Genomic DNA, 22,032 nt, shown 5'->3' on the forward strand with positions numbered 1-22,032 from the left:
ATTAACTGTCTTCTTCCTAATCACACCTTCTCTTACCCCTCTTTACAAATCTGCTAAACACCTTGCCATATTTTCCTCTATATTGCAGTCCTGTACCAAAATGCCAGTCAAGCATAGCTGAATGCAAAAAAACCCAAACCTTTCTACTACTGTAAAAAAGAGATAGAATCACTATGGCAGATTTGTAAAAAGGTCTATCACTGCCTTCCTTTGACTATACCTGTCATTTCTCAGAACGTCCTGCTTAAAAAAAATAACACAAGGAAATGAGGTGGGCCCAAGAGGGAGAGAATTTTTTTTCCAGGAACCACTAGCTTAAATCCAAACCAGTTGTAGACTGCAAAATGCCTGTAAAAACATTCCAGTCAAACTGAAAAGATGTATCTCAAGTTCCATGTTTACAAGAATAGAAGTCTGAGAGTAACCATCAAACTTCAATGTATTCACATATCAACACATCTGTCAACTGTCGTGCCAATAGTTGCCTGCTCATCTTTAGTTTAGTTTTGTTTTGTAGCCAAGAATGACAGATGACCATGACCTATTGAAAGGGAGGAAAATGACTTGGCTTTCTACAAAAACATTTTCTATTTAGTAGCATTGACAGCTTCTCTTCAGATGATCTATACTAAAATACCTTTTCTTGTAAGAAATACCCACTCACCAAAGCAAAAGAACAGGCATGATACATTAAATTAGTGCATGTTTTATTTGTATAACCCTTACCTGCCATTACTTCAATGAACAAAATAAATAAGAGTTCTAATATTCAGACAAAATCTCATTGCATAAAAGTAGGACATATCAAATCCTCATAAGATGTAGGGTTTTTGAGTTAAGATTTTCATGAATTCAGTTCTGGCTGATGGTAAGTATGCACCTTTGCACATAAAACTGATGGATTACATATGTAACATCTTTAATATAGTTTTATATTTCCCAAAGTAGAATTGGCAAGCTCAATTAGGCATGTTTTATTACTGTTTTCATATATTTTTACATCTTTTGAATTTATTGCAATGGTTTGTGTCTATAATAAACATTTTCATATAGTATTACTATGCCGCTGATTGTACGCTGTACAACTTTTAAAGAATGTTTCAAGCATTACTTGAAATATAATTTGGTATACAGCCTTAGAGGAATTCAACAGCAAAACCCCTCTGATCAAATCTTGCCAAGAAATCCCCATGAGAAGTTTGCCTTAAGGTCACCATAAATTGGAAACGGCTTGAAGACATACAACAAAAACAATATGTACTGAAGGCTCTGAATTGGCTGCCTATTTACTACCTGAGCAAGATCAAGGTTTTGGCACTAGAATGCAAAAAATGTACTTAGGTGAAACACAATTCCATCACACAACCCATTTACTGAATTTTTTTAAGAAGGCACCCCGACAAGTTCCATGTGGGTCTCAGATGTGTTTGGAAGTCCCCCAAAAGCAGAGTTTGTGTTATCAGTTCCCTTTTCATAGAATGACCACAAGCTTCAGCATGTGCCTTTGTTGTGTTTTCCCATCCTTCCTTAAAGAACCTTGCCTTCAAATGACTATTCTCTTTCGGATACATTCAATGAAACATTATTCATTTGCTTTACTGTTCAAAAGCACTGATATGGAGCAACTTATAAATACACATTTCACAATGGGCCTGACTTCAGTTTTTGGTTCTGAACCATTAGGAATATTGACACCTATTCGGACTATGTTAAACATATGCATGATAAAAAGTTAGGCATCAGAGTGTTGTATGGTTTCTGGTCATCATATTATTTGTCTTCTGTATTGCTGATTTAACTTTTGAATGTGATTAAAAACTGTTCACCATATTTCATAGACAGGGCCATATATTTGAGGAATGGAAAATCTTTCTGCATCTGAGGCCCCATCTATATTGCCATATAATGCCATTTCAAGATGCAGCTGAACTCCATTGTGAAACTGCATTATATGACAGTGTAGATGTGGCCTAAGAGTAGAAAATTTCAGTTCATTTTATCAGGGTTTACCAAAATCTGCTGTCACTTTCACAACACAGTACCTTCCAGATAAGAAATGCTAGTAAAGAGGGAATCATGGCAAAATTATATTTCACAATATTCCTAGCACTTGGTTTTTACTGCAATATGTTTCTATCAAGAGCCTTAAAGCTAGTTGGAAGAACAAGCTAAAAACATTTGATAGGAGACCGTGAACTTGGTTCTGAGACACATTCCCAAAAAGAAAGGTTGAAATATTGGGGCTGTTTAATTTAAAGGGAGCAAAAAATCCCAAATTCTAAATGTCTCAATGTATGGGGGGGAAATGTCAGTCACTCCTTGGTACTGCATTTGTATGAGTTCTGACATAAATCTTGATATTAGAAAGGCAAGAACCTAAGAATAGTTCTATTGGATAAGGCATCCAGACCAGCATCTTCATTTTTGGGTGTTTTGGAAGAAATCACATGCAGAATTTGGAACAAATGGCCACTTAGTTTTACAACAACTGATATTAAGAGACATGTTATAATAACATATAAGGCATATAGCTGCCCATGAACTGTCTTAATGGCCTACGGAAAAGCTATGAAGATAGCAATCCCAAACACATTTTGTGGTAGGTAGGGATCACCAGGTATTTCCTTTTAGCTCTCTCGCCATACAGCTTCTTAAATCGACACTTGTTTCCCATATTAAGAGATGGAGAAAAACTCCACATTTAAATGTTTATTATTGTAGAAAACGCACATTTACAGTAGATAAATCCAACAAGTATAAATAAAGTTTCAGTCATTAGATCACTTCCAATTCAAGTTAAAATAGATAATATTCTGTCTGAACATGATCAAAAATAGTCATTTTGTTTTATACTACAAGCTTTTCATTGTCTAACTGCACTATAATGAAGCTGGAATAAAAGAGCAGTACATTTCACTTTGGTAAACATCAGGGAGTAAAAGATTTCGTAAGTAGTAGGGTAAACATCAACCTCTGTTCAATATGACTGTCTAAACAACTTTAAATCTGCTTAATGTTATGTAATAGATCATAGCAGGATTTTTAAAGTTTTAAATTTTGGGAGGAAAGCATAGCCTCATAATTAGTACTAGAAAAAACACTCTGCATCATGTTGTTAGTTGAAGCTAAAGCAGTGGTTCTCAATCTGTGGGTCCCTGGGTGTTTGGGCCTACAACTTCCATAAATCCTAGCCAGTTTACCAGCTGTTAGGATGTCTGGGAGTTGAAGGCCAAAACATCTGGGGACCCACGGATTGAGAATCACTGAGCTAAAGGGAAAAAGATAAAAATGAAAGAATAAAATTGAAGGAATGTGGAATGGGTTTCTTGCACTGACATAATTTAAAACTGAATATATAAAAATTAGGTAGCACTAATACAACAAAAGGCTTCCTATTACAGTCCAGTGTGAGGTAAATTTTCATCCCATTCCAGAAATTCAGATTCTTCTTGGTTGATACATTTGGGGCTTCAGAGTTTACAGCAGCGGTGTTTCAGCAACTGAAACAAATCTTAATGTCAAAACCTGAGCTATAACAAGACTGGATGAACTCTGAAAATAAAAACATCATTTGTAATGTAACCTCTTTCATTATGAAAAAATTAAGTATAGTTTTAATTTCAATAAAAAACAGAACCAAACCTTCCTCATCCAGTGAAATTTCAGCACTCAAGATGTTTCTATACATTATGCATGAAGTACAGTATTTTTTTTTCCTTTGGGTGAAGCAATTCATAAATAAAACTATTACACTTTACATTCCTCGTGGTGTCCTATTTTGAGGGAAAACATTCATTTGATCAAAGATATATTTATCTTGTAAATTTTCCCTTTCAAAATGAAATCTGCATAGTTCCTTCCCACCAACAAAATATCATGAGACCAAGAACTAGGTTATTGGACTGTGTTAAAAAGTTGCACAGCTTTACAGATATAGGACCCCTCTTTCTATCAAAAAGAAAACATTCTTATATAAGAGGAATAGCAAAAATTAACCAAATTCCTTAAACATTTTTTTCTTATTCAAGCTTTTTATCTACTTTGCAGATGCAGAAATGTAGATATGCCTTTCATACTATGACCCACCAGCATAAAAGTGTTTATTTTTTTGAGCATTTTCCAGTTGAATGTGACATAGCCTTAGTCCAGAAAATGAACAGCATAGGGTTTGTTGCTATGGCAATCACCATGGTATCAATACACCAAACAGAATCATATGGCTTATCCCCTGAGATCTCAATTCTGGAGAAAGCTTAGTCTCTTTCAATGTCATGGGAGGGGGGATTAAAGATGACTTATATGATTAACAACTAATGAAAAGGGATTATACAGACAAATGCTCTTCTTTTTTAGAAAGGCGAACAATGCTATAGGTGTCAATGTTAACAGGCAAATAACATGTTGGCAAATATTCTTCACTGGCATCAGAAACAGCAGCAGCAAGATTGAACCCCCCTGAAAGATATTCTGGCATACTGCAGAATGGTTGTCATAAACTAAGCAATACACTAACAGAGAAATTATTCCACAAATGTTGTCATGAACAACTGCATCCCTCAGATTTGTCAAATAGTTAACATTTAGAAAAACAATCATTTAAAAAGAAATATATATATATATTATTCTTGCAGGTTAAACATAGGTATGCATCTTCAATTATGCAGCACACTGGACCAATAAAATGCAATGTCAAATGAACCCAGAAATATTCTCAAGGTAGGAAACATTATCTTTAAAATTATGAAACATGTATTTAAAAAAGCAATTCTGTGGGCATTGCAACACATACCTTTAGTGCTGAGCTATCTATACCAGAAAAAAAAATTAAATGTATATTTTTCTTTTAAAAAGTAAGAAATGGTATTGCTCTTTAGAAACTAAAGTAACAATTTTTTAAAAGCATAAATAGAACATACCCAGTGCATTATCCCTATTAATGGTTTCTAAAATTCAGTTATATTTACAGATGTAACTCAAGGCTGAGAATTCATTTGCTTTCCACATTTTCAAAAAATAGCATTAGCCTTATTTATTTTGGCCACATGTTCAGATTATTTCTGACTAGAGGTATCAGTAGACAGAAGAGGATGGAAAAGCACTGTTTTAATCCAACTGCACTGTGGATCCATATACATTCCTTAATTTTATTTCATTTCAGAAGGGTAAATGGAATAAAAGACCTCAAAATCAAGACTCCCAACGATACCTCCTCTCAGCCAAACAATGTGGATACATGCACGTACAACAAGACAGTCCTCCTCTCTAAAGGTCACGGGGAAATGACTAAATTCAATAAATAAGTCTCTATTTGGAAACTGAACGGGGGGAAAAACCTTTTTATTTAAGCCATTTAGTCTTTCTTCTTTTCCAATATAGGCTTCTGTTCTTGCTCACCATCTGTGTATTCTACATGGCTTTCACCACTCTCCTCCTCTTGTTCCTCTTCAGTGCCTTCATCTGTCAGATCTCTGCCTGTTTCTCTCTTAGGCATCTCTGCTTCATCTGATCCACCGTCAGTGTCAGCGGTGCAGATTCCATAACACATGATGCTGATGACACCCAGTGGCAGCCCAAAGAGAAAGCAGCCCAAAAGTGGGGAACTCTTGAAAACAGACTGAGGAGAAATAATTGCCTATCAGTGATACTTTTGTGATACTTCAGAGTATCTTGAGGAAGATGCTTTCCTTCCTATTCTAAACATAAAGATCATACCAATTCATATATATTTCATTTACATTTCCCAAACTGGTCTGTATTGGTATATTTTATTTACAAGTTATCACCTACTAAAACCAAGCCTCAAATTACTTCACTTGAAAGTTTAATGGGAAAGCCAGAAAACTATTACTGGACACCACTGAAAAGCTTCTGTGCATACATGAATGTGCAAATACCATACTGGTAAGTCAGCAAGTTAATTGTTAATATCACCATGACTGTTATTTAATATCAGGACATAATTCTTTGCCCTTTGCTACCACCAATAAATTGATGCTTCAGCAACAAAAGCATCCCAGTTAGTTCAGGAAAAGTTGGCTGAGTTCATTAAAAAAAAACCCCTATGTGTGGAGATATCGATACAAAGATACTCTTTTGCCCAGATTTTTTTTAAAACCTGGTGCTTTGCTATGAATTAATAGCAGTACCTTGCACTGCTATCAATTCTGCTAAAAATACCAATCAGTGTAGTCATGGAAATTTACAACGATATAGTAATAGTCTATACAATGAATACTATTTGATATTAAGGTTAGATTTGGAAGATTCAACAAAAAGAATCTAAGACCAACCTCTCCATACAATAGGTATGGCCTACTAAAAATGTTTATGATATATGTAAAGACATTATCTACTAGTCCTGATATCATATTCTATATGCATATCTATATATTGCAACTTGAAAAACAAATTAAATATCCAAACCATGTGAACACGAAAAAAATTATGAGTTCACTTGAAGGTTCATCAAGAGCTGTAGTTATTTTACATTTGATGGGCAAACAATCTAAGTATACATTTTATTTTACTTACTCCCACAGTTGACTTGGCATCGTAAATTATTCTCCTGATTCGCTGAAGAATTCCATCTCCACCTTGTGCCTGAAATTTGAAAGCCATCAGCACTATTTACTTCCATGTCACTTTTCATTCACCTTTCTCTACCATGTAGCTTTACTAGTGATGTATTTCAAAAAGAACATTTCTTCTGAAGAAGAAATTGCCTTCTGGGGGTATGATGTTCTGTATCTCGTTATATTCATATTTATTTTAAATTTGGTCAAAAAAACTGCATTCATTACTTCTGAAAGAAAACTCTTTTGACCCAGCTGTAAATTGACTCTGCCCAGAAGTAATATGCTGCTACTGCTGTTTCCATGGTTTTGCTTTTTCAGGAACTGTCATTTTGCAACATACAGACTACTGGATGTCTTATTCTAGCTTATGTTTAACTGGCTGTCATTTGCTAATGTAAATTCCTTCTAACAGAGCTTTTCCTGCTCAATATCTTTCCTCCCCACAAATCTCCTATCATTTCTGTAAAATTCTTCGGTAAAATATTAAACCAGTGACATGACTGAAAATACTACATACCAAAATGTTAACAATTGTTTACAGGCTTTACTTTAAAAAATCATTTGAGAGCATCAAGCAAGACAATGAAAATTATTGTAACAGCTTATGAATTATTAGCTCTTCCAAAAAGTTGCTGATTCAAAATAATGTTACAGACTTCTGAGTAATAATGAATGACTTACTTCTGCAGTGCCTTCCAAGATCTCATTAATGAACTGGACCATATCTTCAGTGCTCTCTATAGGTTTATGAGGTAGGAAATACTGTTGGTTGGATGTGTTTAGGACGACGATACTGGGGATTTTCACATCACTGAAACCACAAAACTGAATAACTTAGGCATTTAAAAACATTACATAGTTACATTACATAGAGCCTAAGGTAGGTGTGTGTATGTGTATGTGAGAGAGTGTATGTATGTATGTATGTATCTATTTATTTAATTAATTTATATGCCGCCCTTCTCCCACAGGGGGACCCAGAGCAGTCATACACAATGGCAGAATTAAATGCCACATATAATACAACATGCAGGAAAAACCAAACATAAAACACAAATAAAAGACAGTATCCAAATCAAATTAAAACAGTTAAAACAATGTGACCATTACAACAGGGGAAGTTTCAAGCCAAAGCCAGAGCCAGTCCGTGCTCAACTTAATATTAATTCACAAAATCCATCAGGTCTTATCAACTCATATCTTAGGATGGGTCAAAAGCTTGGTCCCACAGCTGCTTCCTAAAAGACATGAGTGAGGGGGCTTCCCTAATCTCCCTTGGCAAGGAGTTCCATAGCCGCGGAGCCACCACCGAAAAAGCGCTGTCTCTCGTCCCCGCCAACCGCACCTGTGACGCCAGTGGGACCGAGAGCAGAGCCTCACTCGAAGATCTTAATCTGCGGGACAGCCTGTAGGGGGAGATACGTTCTGAGAGGTAAGTTGGACCAGAGCCGTTTAAAGTTTTGTAGGCCAAAGCCAGCACTTTGAATTGTGCCCGGAAGCTAATAGGCAGCCAGTGGAGCTGCTTCAAGATCTATCTTCTGCAAGTGGAATTAAGAATAATAAACTGTAATCTCCTGAACATACATAGGACCCTTGACTGTGGGAGAATCTTGTTCATGGGACTGAAATGTCTCAACTCCTTTTTTTGCCAGAAGGCCATTTCTATCTGCTAATTACTTCTAACGCTTTGAAGATCCTGCCTAGTATCCCATCAACATCTATCTATATTTGCTTGCAAGGTTATGCATTCAGTATGACAGTCACTTGCAAATTTATTACCTTGGAACTGACCCATGTCTTGCAGTCTTGATGCTCAAACAGTAGGTAATTATGATGTGGAACTAGTTATTATAACTGAAGCCCGGCAAGTGAAGCCAGTAAAGCAAGTCATGTGATTCAAGGAAAGATAAAGGATACCATTAAAATAATAACAAATCTCCCTTGAATTATGCTAGTAGATCAATGTTTCTCAACCTGCGGGTCCCCAGATGTTTTCACCTTCAACTCCCAGAAATCCTAACAGCTGGTAAACTGGCTGAGATTTCTGGGAATTGTAGAACCTGGGGACCCACAGGTTGCGAACCACTGTAATAGATAGTTTTAGGCTTACTACTGTTGCTTACAGCAGCGCTGTGCTCCTCTAGATATTGTTCAATTCCATTAACCACCAGCCCTAGCTAGCATTGCTAATGTAGTTCTTTCAACATTTCTGACACAAGGCTTATTCTCCTTATATTACTATGGTTTCCCCCACATAAACCAGACAAACACTGACAGCCTGCCTCACTATTGCCTAGACAGTGTTACAATCCTTAAGCACTGAGTCAATGACTCTGCCTCTGATCAAAGATTAAGTTTTTCCAAAAATAGGTTTGTAAAAAATTTGGGATATTAATTTGGGACTCTGATATGAAATATTCCTTTCTTTTTTCTGTTTTGCTCCAAATCTGAAACTGAATGGGTCTGTTCTCTTTCAATTGAATAGTGGGAGTTCTGGAGTCAGGCATTGATGGAAAAAATCACAGTAGTTGAGAAAGGCTCTAAGATGTGAATTAATATAAATGTTAACAAGCATACAGATATCTTGTCCAGCTTGACATGGATCCTTATAGAAAAATATTATAAATTGATCATCACAATCTCTTTATGTAAGGATCACAGAGGTTTGGTAGCTGTGGGTAACGTTTTATCTATACTATTACTGCTATAGTCACTATTTCATTTTTAATCATTTTCTGAGTGATTATTTCCTGTACTGAACTTATTTTATAACTTTATAGTTAAAGTTAATCTTCATACAAAGACAGACAGAATTATGTCTTTGCTTAGGGAGTTAAGATATGTCTGTCTGGTTCCATCCTAAGAGCTATCTGAGAGCTTTGCACTCCACAAAAGTTTAACTCTGACAATATCACAATAATTCAAGTTCACTGAAGCATCACCCCATATATACACACTCAACACGTTCTTGCACAAGTCTTATATCTTTAAGTTCACCTGACAGGTTTGTTTGCATCTTCTCGTTCTGGTGCCCTATTCATCAGTTATCTTATGCTGCCATCTAGTGTGAAAGTGATGCATAAACTTTATAAATACAGGCTGCTTGAAAAAGAAGGGATTGTATTCTGTTGTGTAAAGGGAGTGGTAAGTTGTGGAGAACAAGGATTTGATCTATGGAGCCCCCGATGGCGTAGTGGGTTAAATCCTTGTGGCAGCAGGACTGATGACTTGAAGGTTGAGTTGCTGACCTGGGGGTTGCCGGTTCAAATACAACCTGGGGAGAGCACGGATGAGCTCCCTCTATCAGCTCCAGCTCAATGCAAGGACATGAGAGAAGCCTCCCACAAAGATGGTAAAACATCAAAACATTCGGGCGTCCCCTGGGCAACATCTTTGCACATGGCCAATTCTCTCACCCCAGAAGCAACTTGCAATTTTGCCCCTGACACACACAAAAAAACTGATCTATGGAAATGGATCTTGCACAAAACGCATATAATTAAGTCTGATAGGACGTATGAACTACACAACCATTACAACAGCATAACTTCTGTACAGTCTTTTCCCATGATCATTTCCTGCAGAAACAGCAACTGTGAAGTCACAGGGTAACTGTATAAAGAATCTATTCCTGTGTACAGAGCAATAGAGCAGAACGTCTTACTAGATTTTAGTCCAAAAATTTCTATTACCTTTCTATAAATACTTCAAAACCTTTCACAGCAGGTATACAAATAGAATTTTGAAACAACAGGAATTGCATCATACGCAGTCAGTAACATATATATATATATGTATGTATGTATAAGATGTACTTACTCCATTAGTAAACTATTAATATACTCATTTCCATCCATGTGGCCAAATTGAAAGTTCCTGTTAAAAGATGAAACTGTCAGTTTAATGTAATTTAAAATGAAAAAAGACAATAGGATTGAATTTAAAATGACTAAGGACAATGGAGTTGCACTTAAGGTCTCCAATAAGTAGAGAAGGTTATTTTCCCATTTGAACCTCAAAAGATAAGAGAAATGCTATCTCCAGGGGAGAGGAATATTTCAATGCGTTGTGTGGTCCTCTCTCTCTTGCCTTCACTAATAAGAACAGCATTAAAAACTCAGTACGAAGCATAAAAATGAGAATTGTGAAAATGTGGCTTTTCTCAGTCCATAGCTCAGTGCCCCCAAATAGAATTTTAGTATTGAGTGCAGAACTGCCCCAGATAAAAGAACACAAGAGAATCCTTAATCAGATCTGGTCCCAGCTGAACCCTTGATAATTTGCCTCACAAGTAATTTAGGGCATCCAAGCACCAGTCTTATTTATAGAAAACCCATGGGTAACAACACTTCGTTAGAATTTTTCTACCTCTTGCATATAGATCCCAAGGGATTGTTTTAAGTTTAATTTCAAGTTGAGAAAAATACTACTTTGAATAATTGCAGATATTTATGTAGTGTGGAACATTATCCCTCCCACCTTTAAAAAATAATAATAATAAAGCATGGAAAGGAATCTTGTCCCTCTCCCATGTTCTAGTGGTTGTATTTTCAAATGCTTGACAACTGTGGTTAAATTAGTAATCTGTTTGATTAATATGAGTACATGTTACAAATGTAATTTAAACCAAGTATTATCATTAAGAGCATTTCCACTTCAGTATCAGTAATTTTGATAGCTACTTGAACATGCTCTCATACTTAGCGAGAGAGCTTACTTTCTATTCACTTTTGATATTATGAGTTAATCTATCAGAGAAGAAATATGTGATAGGAAAATGCCATTGAATAATTCATACCATTGAAGTACTTTTTAATATGCTGTACCTTACGTCTTATTATCTATAGAGAAAAGTGGGATGTTAACTGAACATCGCAATAAAATAAACAAATAACAGAATAAAATTCGTACATTTATAGGCATAATCTCAGAATGTGGACAATAACAAAAGATTGAAACTACAAACTTCTACTTTTCTAAGAGTAGAACCATTTAACCCAGTGAGAATTATTGAGAGGACTTGAATAAGAATGCATTGTAAGATTTCTGCTCTCTCTTAAATTTAAATGTTTCTTAAAACACACAGAAACCAACTTTCTAAGGTTCACAAACACTACTGCTAGAATGTACACTCTCATGTAGGTGCATATATTTTAGAACCAACTAAAAATAATACATTACACAATATGGACATGTACCTATTAAAATGGTCTCTGTAATTCCTCGCAACATCTTGAACAATTAACTTCAACCTGGAGAAAAAAAAGATTTTCATATAATAAATAGTAGTGTAATAGAAAAAAATAGTGAAAAGCACAGAAAGGTTAACAATAAATGGTACAAAAGTAAAGCCTGTTAATGAAATTCAAGATGGGACCTGATAATTATGTTTGAACTGTTTCATAGGCTTCCTGTTTACAGGACTACCTTTTGCTTGTTTTCCTGTCACTATGTAATACTCAAGTATTCACTTACTGAGCAAGACAAGGCAAACATAAAATACAAATTATTGCACTCATATGAAGTGAAACAAATTATGTCACACCCAGGGGCTGGTACAGTTAGGAACAATAGCTTTTGAATTCAATCTTTTTTTAAAAAAACAGAATCAGGTTTTTACCGTGTTTCCCTAAAAATAAGAGTGTCTTATATTAATTTTTGATCTCGAAGATGTGCTAGGTCTTATTTTCAGGGAATGTCTTATTTTTCCATGAAGAATTTACATTTATTGTTGAACAAAAAATGAACATTTAATTATATACTGTACAGTAGTTGTCATCACAAACCAACATAACCAGACAAACTGTGAGATCCTATCAAGAATTTCTTGTTACTACCATTATTTCTATGTACATCAATCTATGGTAAGTACATTTACCGATCCTGCATGCTCTGGTGTTCTGTTCAGCAGGCATGTTTCCAAAAACTTTGCTAGGTCTTACTTTCAAGGGGAGGCTTTACATTTAGTAATTCAGCAAAACATCTACTAGGTCTTATTTTCAGGGGATGTCTTATTTTCGGGGAAATAGGGTAGCTCTAAAATATATATAGGGTAATTGAAAAAGGCATATATCAGTGGTTCTCAACCTGGGGTCCCCAGTTGTTTTTGGCCTACAACTCCCAGAAATCCCAGCCAGTTTACCAGCTGTTAGGATTTCTGGGAGTTGAAGGCCAAAAACATCTGGGGACCCCAGGTTGAGAACCACTGGCATATATGATAGAGGAAGAATGCCCCTCCATCGAGTTTTACAACATTTTATTAAAAAGTGTTTCTCAGCCCACCTATAAAAGGTTTTTCAGGCAATGGCTTGGCTAATGGCTTTCATGTTTCTGTATTAAAACATCAATTCATATATCGACATTCTCGTAGTAAAAAAAAATGAGAAATGTCAGTGATACATTATTTCAAATTTTAAAAATACACAAATCATAATGCTCTGATGCAATAACTAGCAAGTTCAAGTGTGCTTTGAAACATATTCCTTACATCAGTTGGACTAGATTCAGTTGTTAGCCCAAGTTAGTACATAATCAATGAGAACCTGATGAATTAAAACATATGTAAATTTGTTGATTCAGTCAATCTCTATTGTTGCGATCGGCGAGTCTATTATTTGTTTTCTACCTGTGTTTCCTTTCAATTAATAGTTACAGAGCTTAATGTTTAATAACAAACAAATCAGCATATAGGTCATTTCATGCAGGATTAAGTTCCAGGGATGTAAAGTTGTATATACCTTGTATGATCTGTAGAAGTATTTTTATCATCAATAATTGCGATAGCCACTAGTTTCCCTAAAACCAAAAAAGATACAGAACTGAGTTTAGGTACTCTACTACACGAGAGAGAAAAACTTCATTGTTTTAAATTATTGGTCCTCAGAAGCACAGAAAATCTATCCAGCAATTCAATAATGCATAAATTATCTTGACTGCCCCTTTGAATTTTTCTTGGTATGCTAACTTTGATTATGGATATCCTATTGCAGGGTTTTCTTAGTCAGGTCTATTCAGAGGAGTTTTGCCACTGCTTTCCTCTTAGGCTGAGTTGCCCTTGAGACCCTTCCACACAGCTGTACAAAATCCACCTTTAACTGGATTATATGGCAGTGTGAACTCAAATAATCCAGTTCAAAGCAGATAGTGTTGATTATCTGCTTTGATATTCTGGGTTATATGGCTATGTGGAAGGGCCCTTGGTCATACAGTAAGTCTCTATGGTTGAATGAGGATTTGAATTGTTGTTTCCCTGAATCAAATCAGTACTCCCATGATGGTTTTCACCAGAACCCATAGACTAGCCATTGAAAACAGAGGCCCTGCTCATCCCTCATCATTAAATATTTCATCATATGATATATTTGACAGAAGATAATTGGGAATAAATGTTACCTTTTTTTAAAAAAAGAGAAACCCATCACTACAATATCTTTTCCTGTGAATGTGTCCTAATTGAATTCTAGACTATAACTGCTATATTTTAGTAGCCAACATAGTGTGGGACCTATTTTCAAAAAGAGCACGGTATCTTGGAGGTAGTACTATTTTACACAGATGAAGGCATACTAGAATTTTGTTATTTTTGCAATGTGACTCAAACAATAAACATATCAGTCCTAACTTTTTGCATTTCCACAGGGAAAGCCCACTGGGATATGCTTAACTCTTAGTATTAAATAATGCAAGTGTTCAACGTCATTACATGAAGATTCTAAAAAAGAAGAGTTTATGAATGGAAAATAAATATTCACACAACTCTCCAAAGTATTTTGGGCATACAGGGAAAAACTCTACATTATAGCAGACTTGATTAAAAATATATAACATGACCTAGGTTTGAAAACATATTACCTGTGTCTCCAAGTTCATAGAGTGTAAATCCATCTACATTAAGATATCCCTGAAATCTCTCTCTGCTTATCCAGGATGACAGATCTCCATCTTCATATTCTTGAAAAGGGAAAATAATGCCAGAGAAGGGAAGGTGTTATTTGTTTTCATTTAAATTTAAGCTATCTACCTTCAAAATCACATATTGCTATGCAAGTTACATGTTATGTGGAGTGAACTGGACAGAGTATGATGAAAGAAACCAAAGATTGAGCAGATGGGATTGGGCACCAATGTATCAACTGCACTTTAAATAAAACCCAAGACATGGCAGCAAATAGAAAACTGCTTTTTAAATTTCAGTTTCTTTTAGATGGAGACAATTTAAGAACCACCCTGTTAATTCAAATTCCATTGCTAATTTATATGACCACTTCCATATTGCAGGTTGTTCGGACTGTGGCTGGGCGAGGATGGTTTATAATTGTCCTTTAGTTTAGTATTTCAGTTCAGGCTACTATTAATTAGCAGGCAACTACATTTCAGTATTATCCAGAGATACCAGATCTGTACTGCAGGATTCAACCAAAGCTGACTAAGCCATCTACAACAGCTGTATTGTGTAAGTTAACTCCTATTCTTACTACATATCATACTACGAGTGTTGCTGACAGAAGATAGGCAACACAGTCTACTCATAATATTGGAAGCTGGAAGCAGAATTGAAGCCGATCCTGAAGGGAAGGGAAGCAAATATTGCATCGTTCTGAGGTGGAGGGCTGTCTTAGGACTCTTTCCAGGTTTCTTTCATCATACTTTCTGTCCAGTTTATTTATTTATTTACATCATTTATATTCCGCCCTTCTCACCCCGAAGGGGACTCAGGGCGGATCACATTACACATATTAGGCAAACATTCAATGCCTTTAACACAGGACAAAGACAAACAAACATAGCTCTGAGCGGGCCTCGAACTCATGACCTCCTGGTCAGTGACTCATTGCTCTCCCGTCTGCGCCACAGCCCCGGCTCCATATTACCTGTATCACTCCATATTACCATATCACTCCATATTACCTGTAATTATTTCATGAACACTCATGCCAAAAATTAAAATAAACTTCACTTTTCTATCACTGAATGATGGGGAAGAAAGCCTGTCTTTTATCCCAAGTCTGGTTTTTTTCTAGATCTTTTCAAGTACAGTAGAGTTCACTTATCCAAGCTAAACGGGCCAGCAGAAGCTTGGATAAGCCAATATCTTGAATAATGAGGAGGGATTAAGGAAAAGCCTATTAAACATTAAATTAGGTTATGATTTTACAAATGAAGCACCAAAACATCATATTATACAACAAATTTGACAGAAAAAGCAGTTCAATAGGCAGTAATATTAATGTTGTAATTACTGCATTTACGAATTTAGCACCAAAATATCACAATATATTGAAAACCTTGACTACAAAAATGGCTTGGATAATCCAGAAACTTGGAGGCTTGGATAAGTGAGACTCTACTGTAATACCAGTTTTTAAATGATATTACATACTACTACTATTAAACCAGATTAAATAGTACTTTTTGAAAGGAAATGTAATAAATCAAATAGTAATAAAAGGGATAAAGAATTTCAGTGGCATACGGAGCTCTTATGCAGTACTGGTCTTTGAATCTATAAGCCAATTATGATTTAAGAATAAGCTGATTTTACAAATTATTTGAACACTCAGAATATACCTTAGCAAAACACTATGGACTTTTCAAAACATATTAGTGATACTGGAAGAACCTGATTTGAAGGACTATCTGTGAGTGAGACATATATGCCCCATGTAAACATCACAGTTGTATGCATTTTTGAATACCTAAATGTGAAAGGTCAATCTGAGACCAAGCATACTTGTCAATTTTTAGGAGTGAAGAATATCATATTTGTTTACACCAGCCTTTCAGGGGAAGAAAAGTAAAACCAATGCATATTAGTGGCATATTACTGCACTTTCAATCAACAATGCCCTTGAACATACCATCATATACGAAATATGTTGCATCTTTAAAGACAAGAACAGCAGGCATCTCAGGAAGTGTTATATGCTGAAAGATATTGAAAAAGAAATGAATACAATTATTTCATGAAGCATAAATAAAACTTCCTGTAAATATCTGAATTTCGCAATTTATCTGTATTCCACCACCTAGCTTTCTATCATTTGTTTATATTAATGAACACATTAATTAAACTTAATAAAAACAAACACCAACAATTTACTTCTCCCATAAAAGTACTGTGGAACCTTCTATCTAGAAATCCTGTTTTTAAAACAAATTAGGTGGGTTTTTGGTTTTTTTGAGCTGACTGATGTTCTTTAAAATTTATGGCTTATTTTAAAATTCATATAATTTTTTTTTCTATTGGTGTCTTGGTTTTTAGGCCTATTCCTGGAGTTATTTGGGGCGTCGGTTAACAAAATTGCATTGGCTAGACTGCATCAGTTCTAGCTTCTAAGATATGGTTATCATGATTTACTATGGGCAAGCAGATGGCGACTGATATGTGTTTTGTATCTCAAAATACCCAGAAACAGGTCTAACATTTGAGGCACCAAAGTATGTGTTGGCCAGTGTTACTTATGCAGTGTCTCTTGTGGGTTTAAACTCATTGTACATACTGTTCTTAATTTCTTTTTAATTATTAGATTCGAATAGCTGTGGTTGTCTTGATTATATATGCAGAAAGACAGTCTCTAAAACAAAATACCAAAATTATTTTTAAAAAACATCAAAACATCTTTTAAAATGATTTGCCCATGTGTAGGACAATTCTTCTGAATGCTCACAACTGGGATTTTAGAAAACTCAGGCAGGTTTTATGATGAATGGAAATAAATATGTAGAATAAATATATATCCATATACAAATTGGGAATAACAAAGCCTTAGATATACTGAAATGCTTTTAAACATTTTAATATTTTTTATTATATATTTGTTTCGTCTCTAATTAAACTATGTATTATCCAATGAAGTTAACGGGTTTAAAAAGTCTGTTAAATACTGAACATGAAACATGACATGTATCATTTACTTTTAATGAGGTTCTTGTAACATGTCAAGAGGAACTCCAGTGTATTTTTAAAATCAGAGGTTAGAGTTTTGGTTCTTTTTACAGAGATCTATCTGGAAGCTGCACTTTTATTTTCTATCTAGCTTGAAATTCTCTGTCCCAATTTTTCAAACATTCAAAATATGAACTTTTTAAAAAGTAGCAAAAAGGGGGAGATTTCAAGACAACACAGAAGATGTTCCCTTGAGTAATTAAAGGAGACTATTCTTGCACTAAACCCTAAAGGCACGGCAAAGTCACCAAGAACTGAAATATGCTGCCACAGAATTCACACACACAATAAATTTTCGAGCTTTGTCTTAGGACCCCTTCCCTATAATAAATACTAATGAGAAAAATTGCCACCACTGTAGCCATCTTCATGATGGAATATATTTTTTTATAATATCAAGATGTTATTTATTCACCAGTAAGCACAGTATTAAAGTATAGATGAGTACACCATATTAAACGTGTCTAGAAACAGAATTAGAAAAAGCATTTTCATCCAATTATAAATTCTTTTGTTTATTTGTTTGACATTTCGGCTTACAGTATACCATTTTTCTAAAAAAAAAATTACAATATTTAGTTTTCAGGGCATGCAGATGACATCATGAAAACTTAGGAATCTGCTGAACTCCATTTTTTTCTGTTATTCAGAAATCCAAATTCATGTCTCTACTACACACAACGACGAATCATGCTTAGAATCAGCATCCTCTATCTTCAATGTACCAGCAAAACATGTGATCTTCACTGCATATGTATGTAATTGCGAATCTTAACTTCAGATAGTACAAGATTCACATCTATGGAATCATATTGCTTTTAAATATCAATGATGTTTTGCAACTTAGTACATTTCCATGTTAGTTATAACAGCATGGACTGGCAAAATATCACTTTTGCCCAACCATCATAACATCTAGCAGTAGCAGTGATAGCATTTTTCTTAACAATTTCTCAAAAAAATAATTACCTCTGGTAGTACCTCTTCTGTGGCAGAAAAAAAGTATGTATAAACAATTAGTTCGGAAGCAACTTCTATGTATTTTTCCTGTGGAAATACAAATAGATATTTTAAGTGGTTTCTCAGTCTCCATAAATATTCAGATTTTTACAAAACAACATATAATTTGCCATATTATGTTACTGCTACATCTGTTAAGACTAAGCTCTAGCAAGGATGTTTTAAAGTGACCTTACATTTCTAATATATTCTAGCATGGTATTCTGATTCTTTTCCCCAACTCCCACTGCAAAGAGAAGTATTTCTGTGCTGTTGCTAAACATCATAATTCAATTTGTACAATATAAGTATTAAACAAATTGCTACATATTTGCAGTTTATACTATGATTCTAACATTTCATATCAAAATCTGTCAGCCTATTTTTCCCCAATTAATTTTTTAAGATGTTATTATTTCTTTAAAAAGAAAAGAAAAAGAGAACAATTTATTCTCCTACCATTAAAATGTACAGCAAGATCTTTGTAACCCATATCCTTGGTTTCACCTTCCCACATCCAGAGAACTATGGTCTCCCTAGGAATCTCTACGTCCTCCAAATGCAACTCTAGGGTATGTGGGGATCAGAACTCAGGTATTTTAATGGGGTTTGATCAGATCCAGTTTCAGGTCTGGCCAAGAATACCATATAGTTCTGCAGTTTTAGGGGTCTTACTGTATCTTACTGTACCCATTTTAAATTCTATCATATTGAACCTAAATGTTAATATGTACGCATAGCACTACAAAAGATTTAGGGCTCACATTCCTACTACTTGAGCAGTTTTTTAGGAAGCATATATTAAAACTTCAACTAGTTTGGTGCCAAGCAATACACAATTTAAAGATATATATTTAGTGGTATTTCAGACCTTCAATGGGGATTCCCCACCAACGTACAGAAAAAAAACACGATTCCTCTTCTGCACATGATCAAACATTTGCTGGCTAGGGAGTGGCCTTATAATAGGGCTGAAAAACAAAAGAAAAAGTTGATTACTGTTAGAAAGGCAAAAGAATGGAGCAAGTGACTTTCCTAAAATTCTATTATCACAGAACTGGTAGGATTTTAATGAAACTATGGCTTCAACTTTTTTTTACAGTTGGGAGAATAAATAACACTAATGATAGATCATGCCAGCTAATCTAAACAAAATTTATAATCAAGTGAAAATAATTCTATTTTATATGGGTATATGTGTTCAGCTATGACTTGAAGACACACAATTAAATGAATACATTAGATTATGCTAACTTCATATACATGTATTAGCAATTAATATTTTTCATTATCATTTATAACTAAAAGAATATGCTTTCAAATATCACATAACAATATAATGGAATAATCTGAGAAGTGGTTAGAGTAACAGTAGAAATATAGGTCAAAAGCAATATGCCTTTGCTTTGGGAAAGCTTAAAAAATAAAAGCTCACCAGAATTTTTTTCAATCTGATGCCTAAGAGTTGTTAGCAAGAAATACAGCACCCTACCCTGCCTTAACCAATTCAGCATCTATTTTACAGGTGCATTGTTACTGGAGTTAATAGAGAATAATTTACACAATTTATAATAATGTAAGATATAGAATGTAAGATATATCAGCAAAAATTGCTTTATCTTGTACATTATGATACTGAACCACCTTAAATGCAGTGAACACAACAGACTTCATTGTTCAGACTCCTTTGTATTTCTGTGTTTTACAAAATAGTGCCAACTGACAACATTTCACACACGAACTGAATTCAAAGTCTATAAATACTTACCCTGCTACTCTGTTTGCAAATTCAACAATATCTTCCTTGGTTCTAGGGCCTCTATAGTTGTATGCCAAGTCACCCTTTAGCCTAAATAAAACAACGTTAAACATTTTGTGTGAATCAGCATGCCCAATAAAGGACAACTGAGAAAAAAAGGTGAATCTCATGAACATTTTTATAAAAACACAGTATTGCAATGTATTTCAGAAGCAGTTATTACACAGGAAGCAAAAAGTGTACAGAATGGTAGCAGTGAGTTACTTTTCATAATACCCATTGGCTTTCAGCAGAGGCAAGAATAAGGAAGCCAGTTAGAAAAGAATACCAGCCTCCACGGAAGACCCTGGAGACACTACATAGTATTGACAGGTTTATATACAAGGTGAAGATTCCACTTACAATTTAATTGTTGGATAGCCTCGAACTCCAAATTCAGAGGCAATACCTAAAGAAACAAGTATAATTAACAATGAAAAAGGATAATTTTACTGATCACATATCCTAAATATTTTGCTGGCATGTATGTGAAAACAAATATGGTACATAGCATCAATTATATATATTATAACTCTATTGAAATACATGAATTATGACAGAAAAGTACTGATGGAATGCTTTTCAGGTTGAAGTATATGTTACCTATTCATAATAAAACATAATAATAGTAAAACTTAATTTATAGACCACCCTTTCCCCCTGAGGGGACTCAGGGCGGTTTACACACCAAAAAGGCAAACATTCAATGCCCTATGCAAATACAGTAGTCTCACTTATCTAGCACTCGCTTATCCAACGTTCTGGATTATCCAACGCATTTTTGTAGTCAATGTTTTCAATACATCGTGATATTTTGGTGCTAAATTCATAAATACAGTAATTACTACATAGCATTACTGTGTATTGAACTACTTTTTCTGTCAATTTGTTGTTTAACATGATGTTTTGGTGCTTAATTTGTAAAATCATAACCTAATTTGATGTTTAATAGGCTTTTCCTTAATCTCCAACATATTCGTTTATCCAACATTCTGCTGGCCTGTTTACGTTGGATAAGCGAGACTCTACTGTACAAACATCTCAAAAATAATACCAAATAATACAAAATAACCATAAACTTGTGACAAAAGAAAAATTAACATCAAAATAAAAAACAGAATACGAATAGTCAAATAAACATAACTACACTAATAACATAATTAACAAGACATAAACCCTGAGAGAACAATTAAAATACATAAAAATTGCTTTCATGGTTTCATAAGATTTAAGGCCTTATTCTTATGTACCATAGCAGCAGTGGAATACAAATAAGTTAGCCAGCGTTCCGATGGAATTGTGTCCTAGTCCTCCTCCTCTCCATACGCTAAAGGGCATCAGTGCGTTTTCAGGAGTTTTTTGAAGGAGAGGAGGGTGGAGGGCTGTTTTTATTTCTTTAGGGAGGGAGTTCCAGAGATGGGGAGTTCCAGAGATGGGGAGGCCCTCTCTCTCATTCCCACCAACCATGCTTGTGACAGGGGTAGGACTAAGAGCAGGGCCTCCTCCGTTGACCGCAATGCACAAGCTGGCCTGTACAGGGAGATGCAATCAGACAAATAGCCTTTAGGGTTTTATAGGTAATGACCAGCACTTTGTATTGAGCCCGGAAGCAGACCGGCAACCAGTGGAGCTGCTGCAGCATGGGGGTCATCCTCTCACAATACGGCCCTCCTGTCAGCAATCTGGCAATCTACTGCGAGTAAGAATTAGAGGCC

General features: G+C 35.0%; 1 protein-coding gene across 2 annotated transcripts in view; it reads right to left on the reverse strand.

Moving 5' to 3' along the window:
* Positions 1 to 2,694: 2,694 nt before the first annotated feature.
* tmx3 (thioredoxin related transmembrane protein 3) overlaps positions 2,695 to 22,032 on the reverse strand; it is a 28,645-nt gene continuing 9,307 nt past the window's right edge. For both annotated transcript variants that reach the window (XM_062980570.1, XM_062980571.1), the window contains 12 exons: positions 20,681 to 20,726; positions 20,288 to 20,368; positions 19,391 to 19,490; positions 18,490 to 18,567; positions 16,433 to 16,499; positions 14,427 to 14,525; positions 13,313 to 13,370; positions 11,774 to 11,827; positions 10,395 to 10,451; positions 7,257 to 7,386; positions 6,532 to 6,600; positions 2,695 to 5,614 (listed from right to left, as the gene is read on the reverse strand). In XM_062980570.1, the coding sequence (XP_062836640.1) occupies positions 5,351 to 5,614; positions 6,532 to 6,600; positions 7,257 to 7,386; positions 10,395 to 10,451; positions 11,774 to 11,827; positions 13,313 to 13,370; positions 14,427 to 14,525; positions 16,433 to 16,499; positions 18,490 to 18,567; positions 19,391 to 19,490; positions 20,288 to 20,368; positions 20,681 to 20,726 (1,103 nt within the window). In that variant the 3' untranslated portion in view covers positions 2,695 to 5,350. The remainder of the gene's footprint in view (positions 5,615 to 6,531; positions 6,601 to 7,256; positions 7,387 to 10,394; positions 10,452 to 11,773; positions 11,828 to 13,312; positions 13,371 to 14,426; positions 14,526 to 16,432; positions 16,500 to 18,489; positions 18,568 to 19,390; positions 19,491 to 20,287; positions 20,369 to 20,680; positions 20,727 to 22,032) is intronic.

Source organism: Anolis carolinensis, chromosome 4, assembly GCF_035594765.1.
Source record: "Anolis carolinensis isolate JA03-04 chromosome 4, rAnoCar3.1.pri, whole genome shotgun sequence".
Taxonomy (NCBI): Eukaryota; Metazoa; Chordata; class Lepidosauria; order Squamata; family Dactyloidae; genus Anolis; species Anolis carolinensis.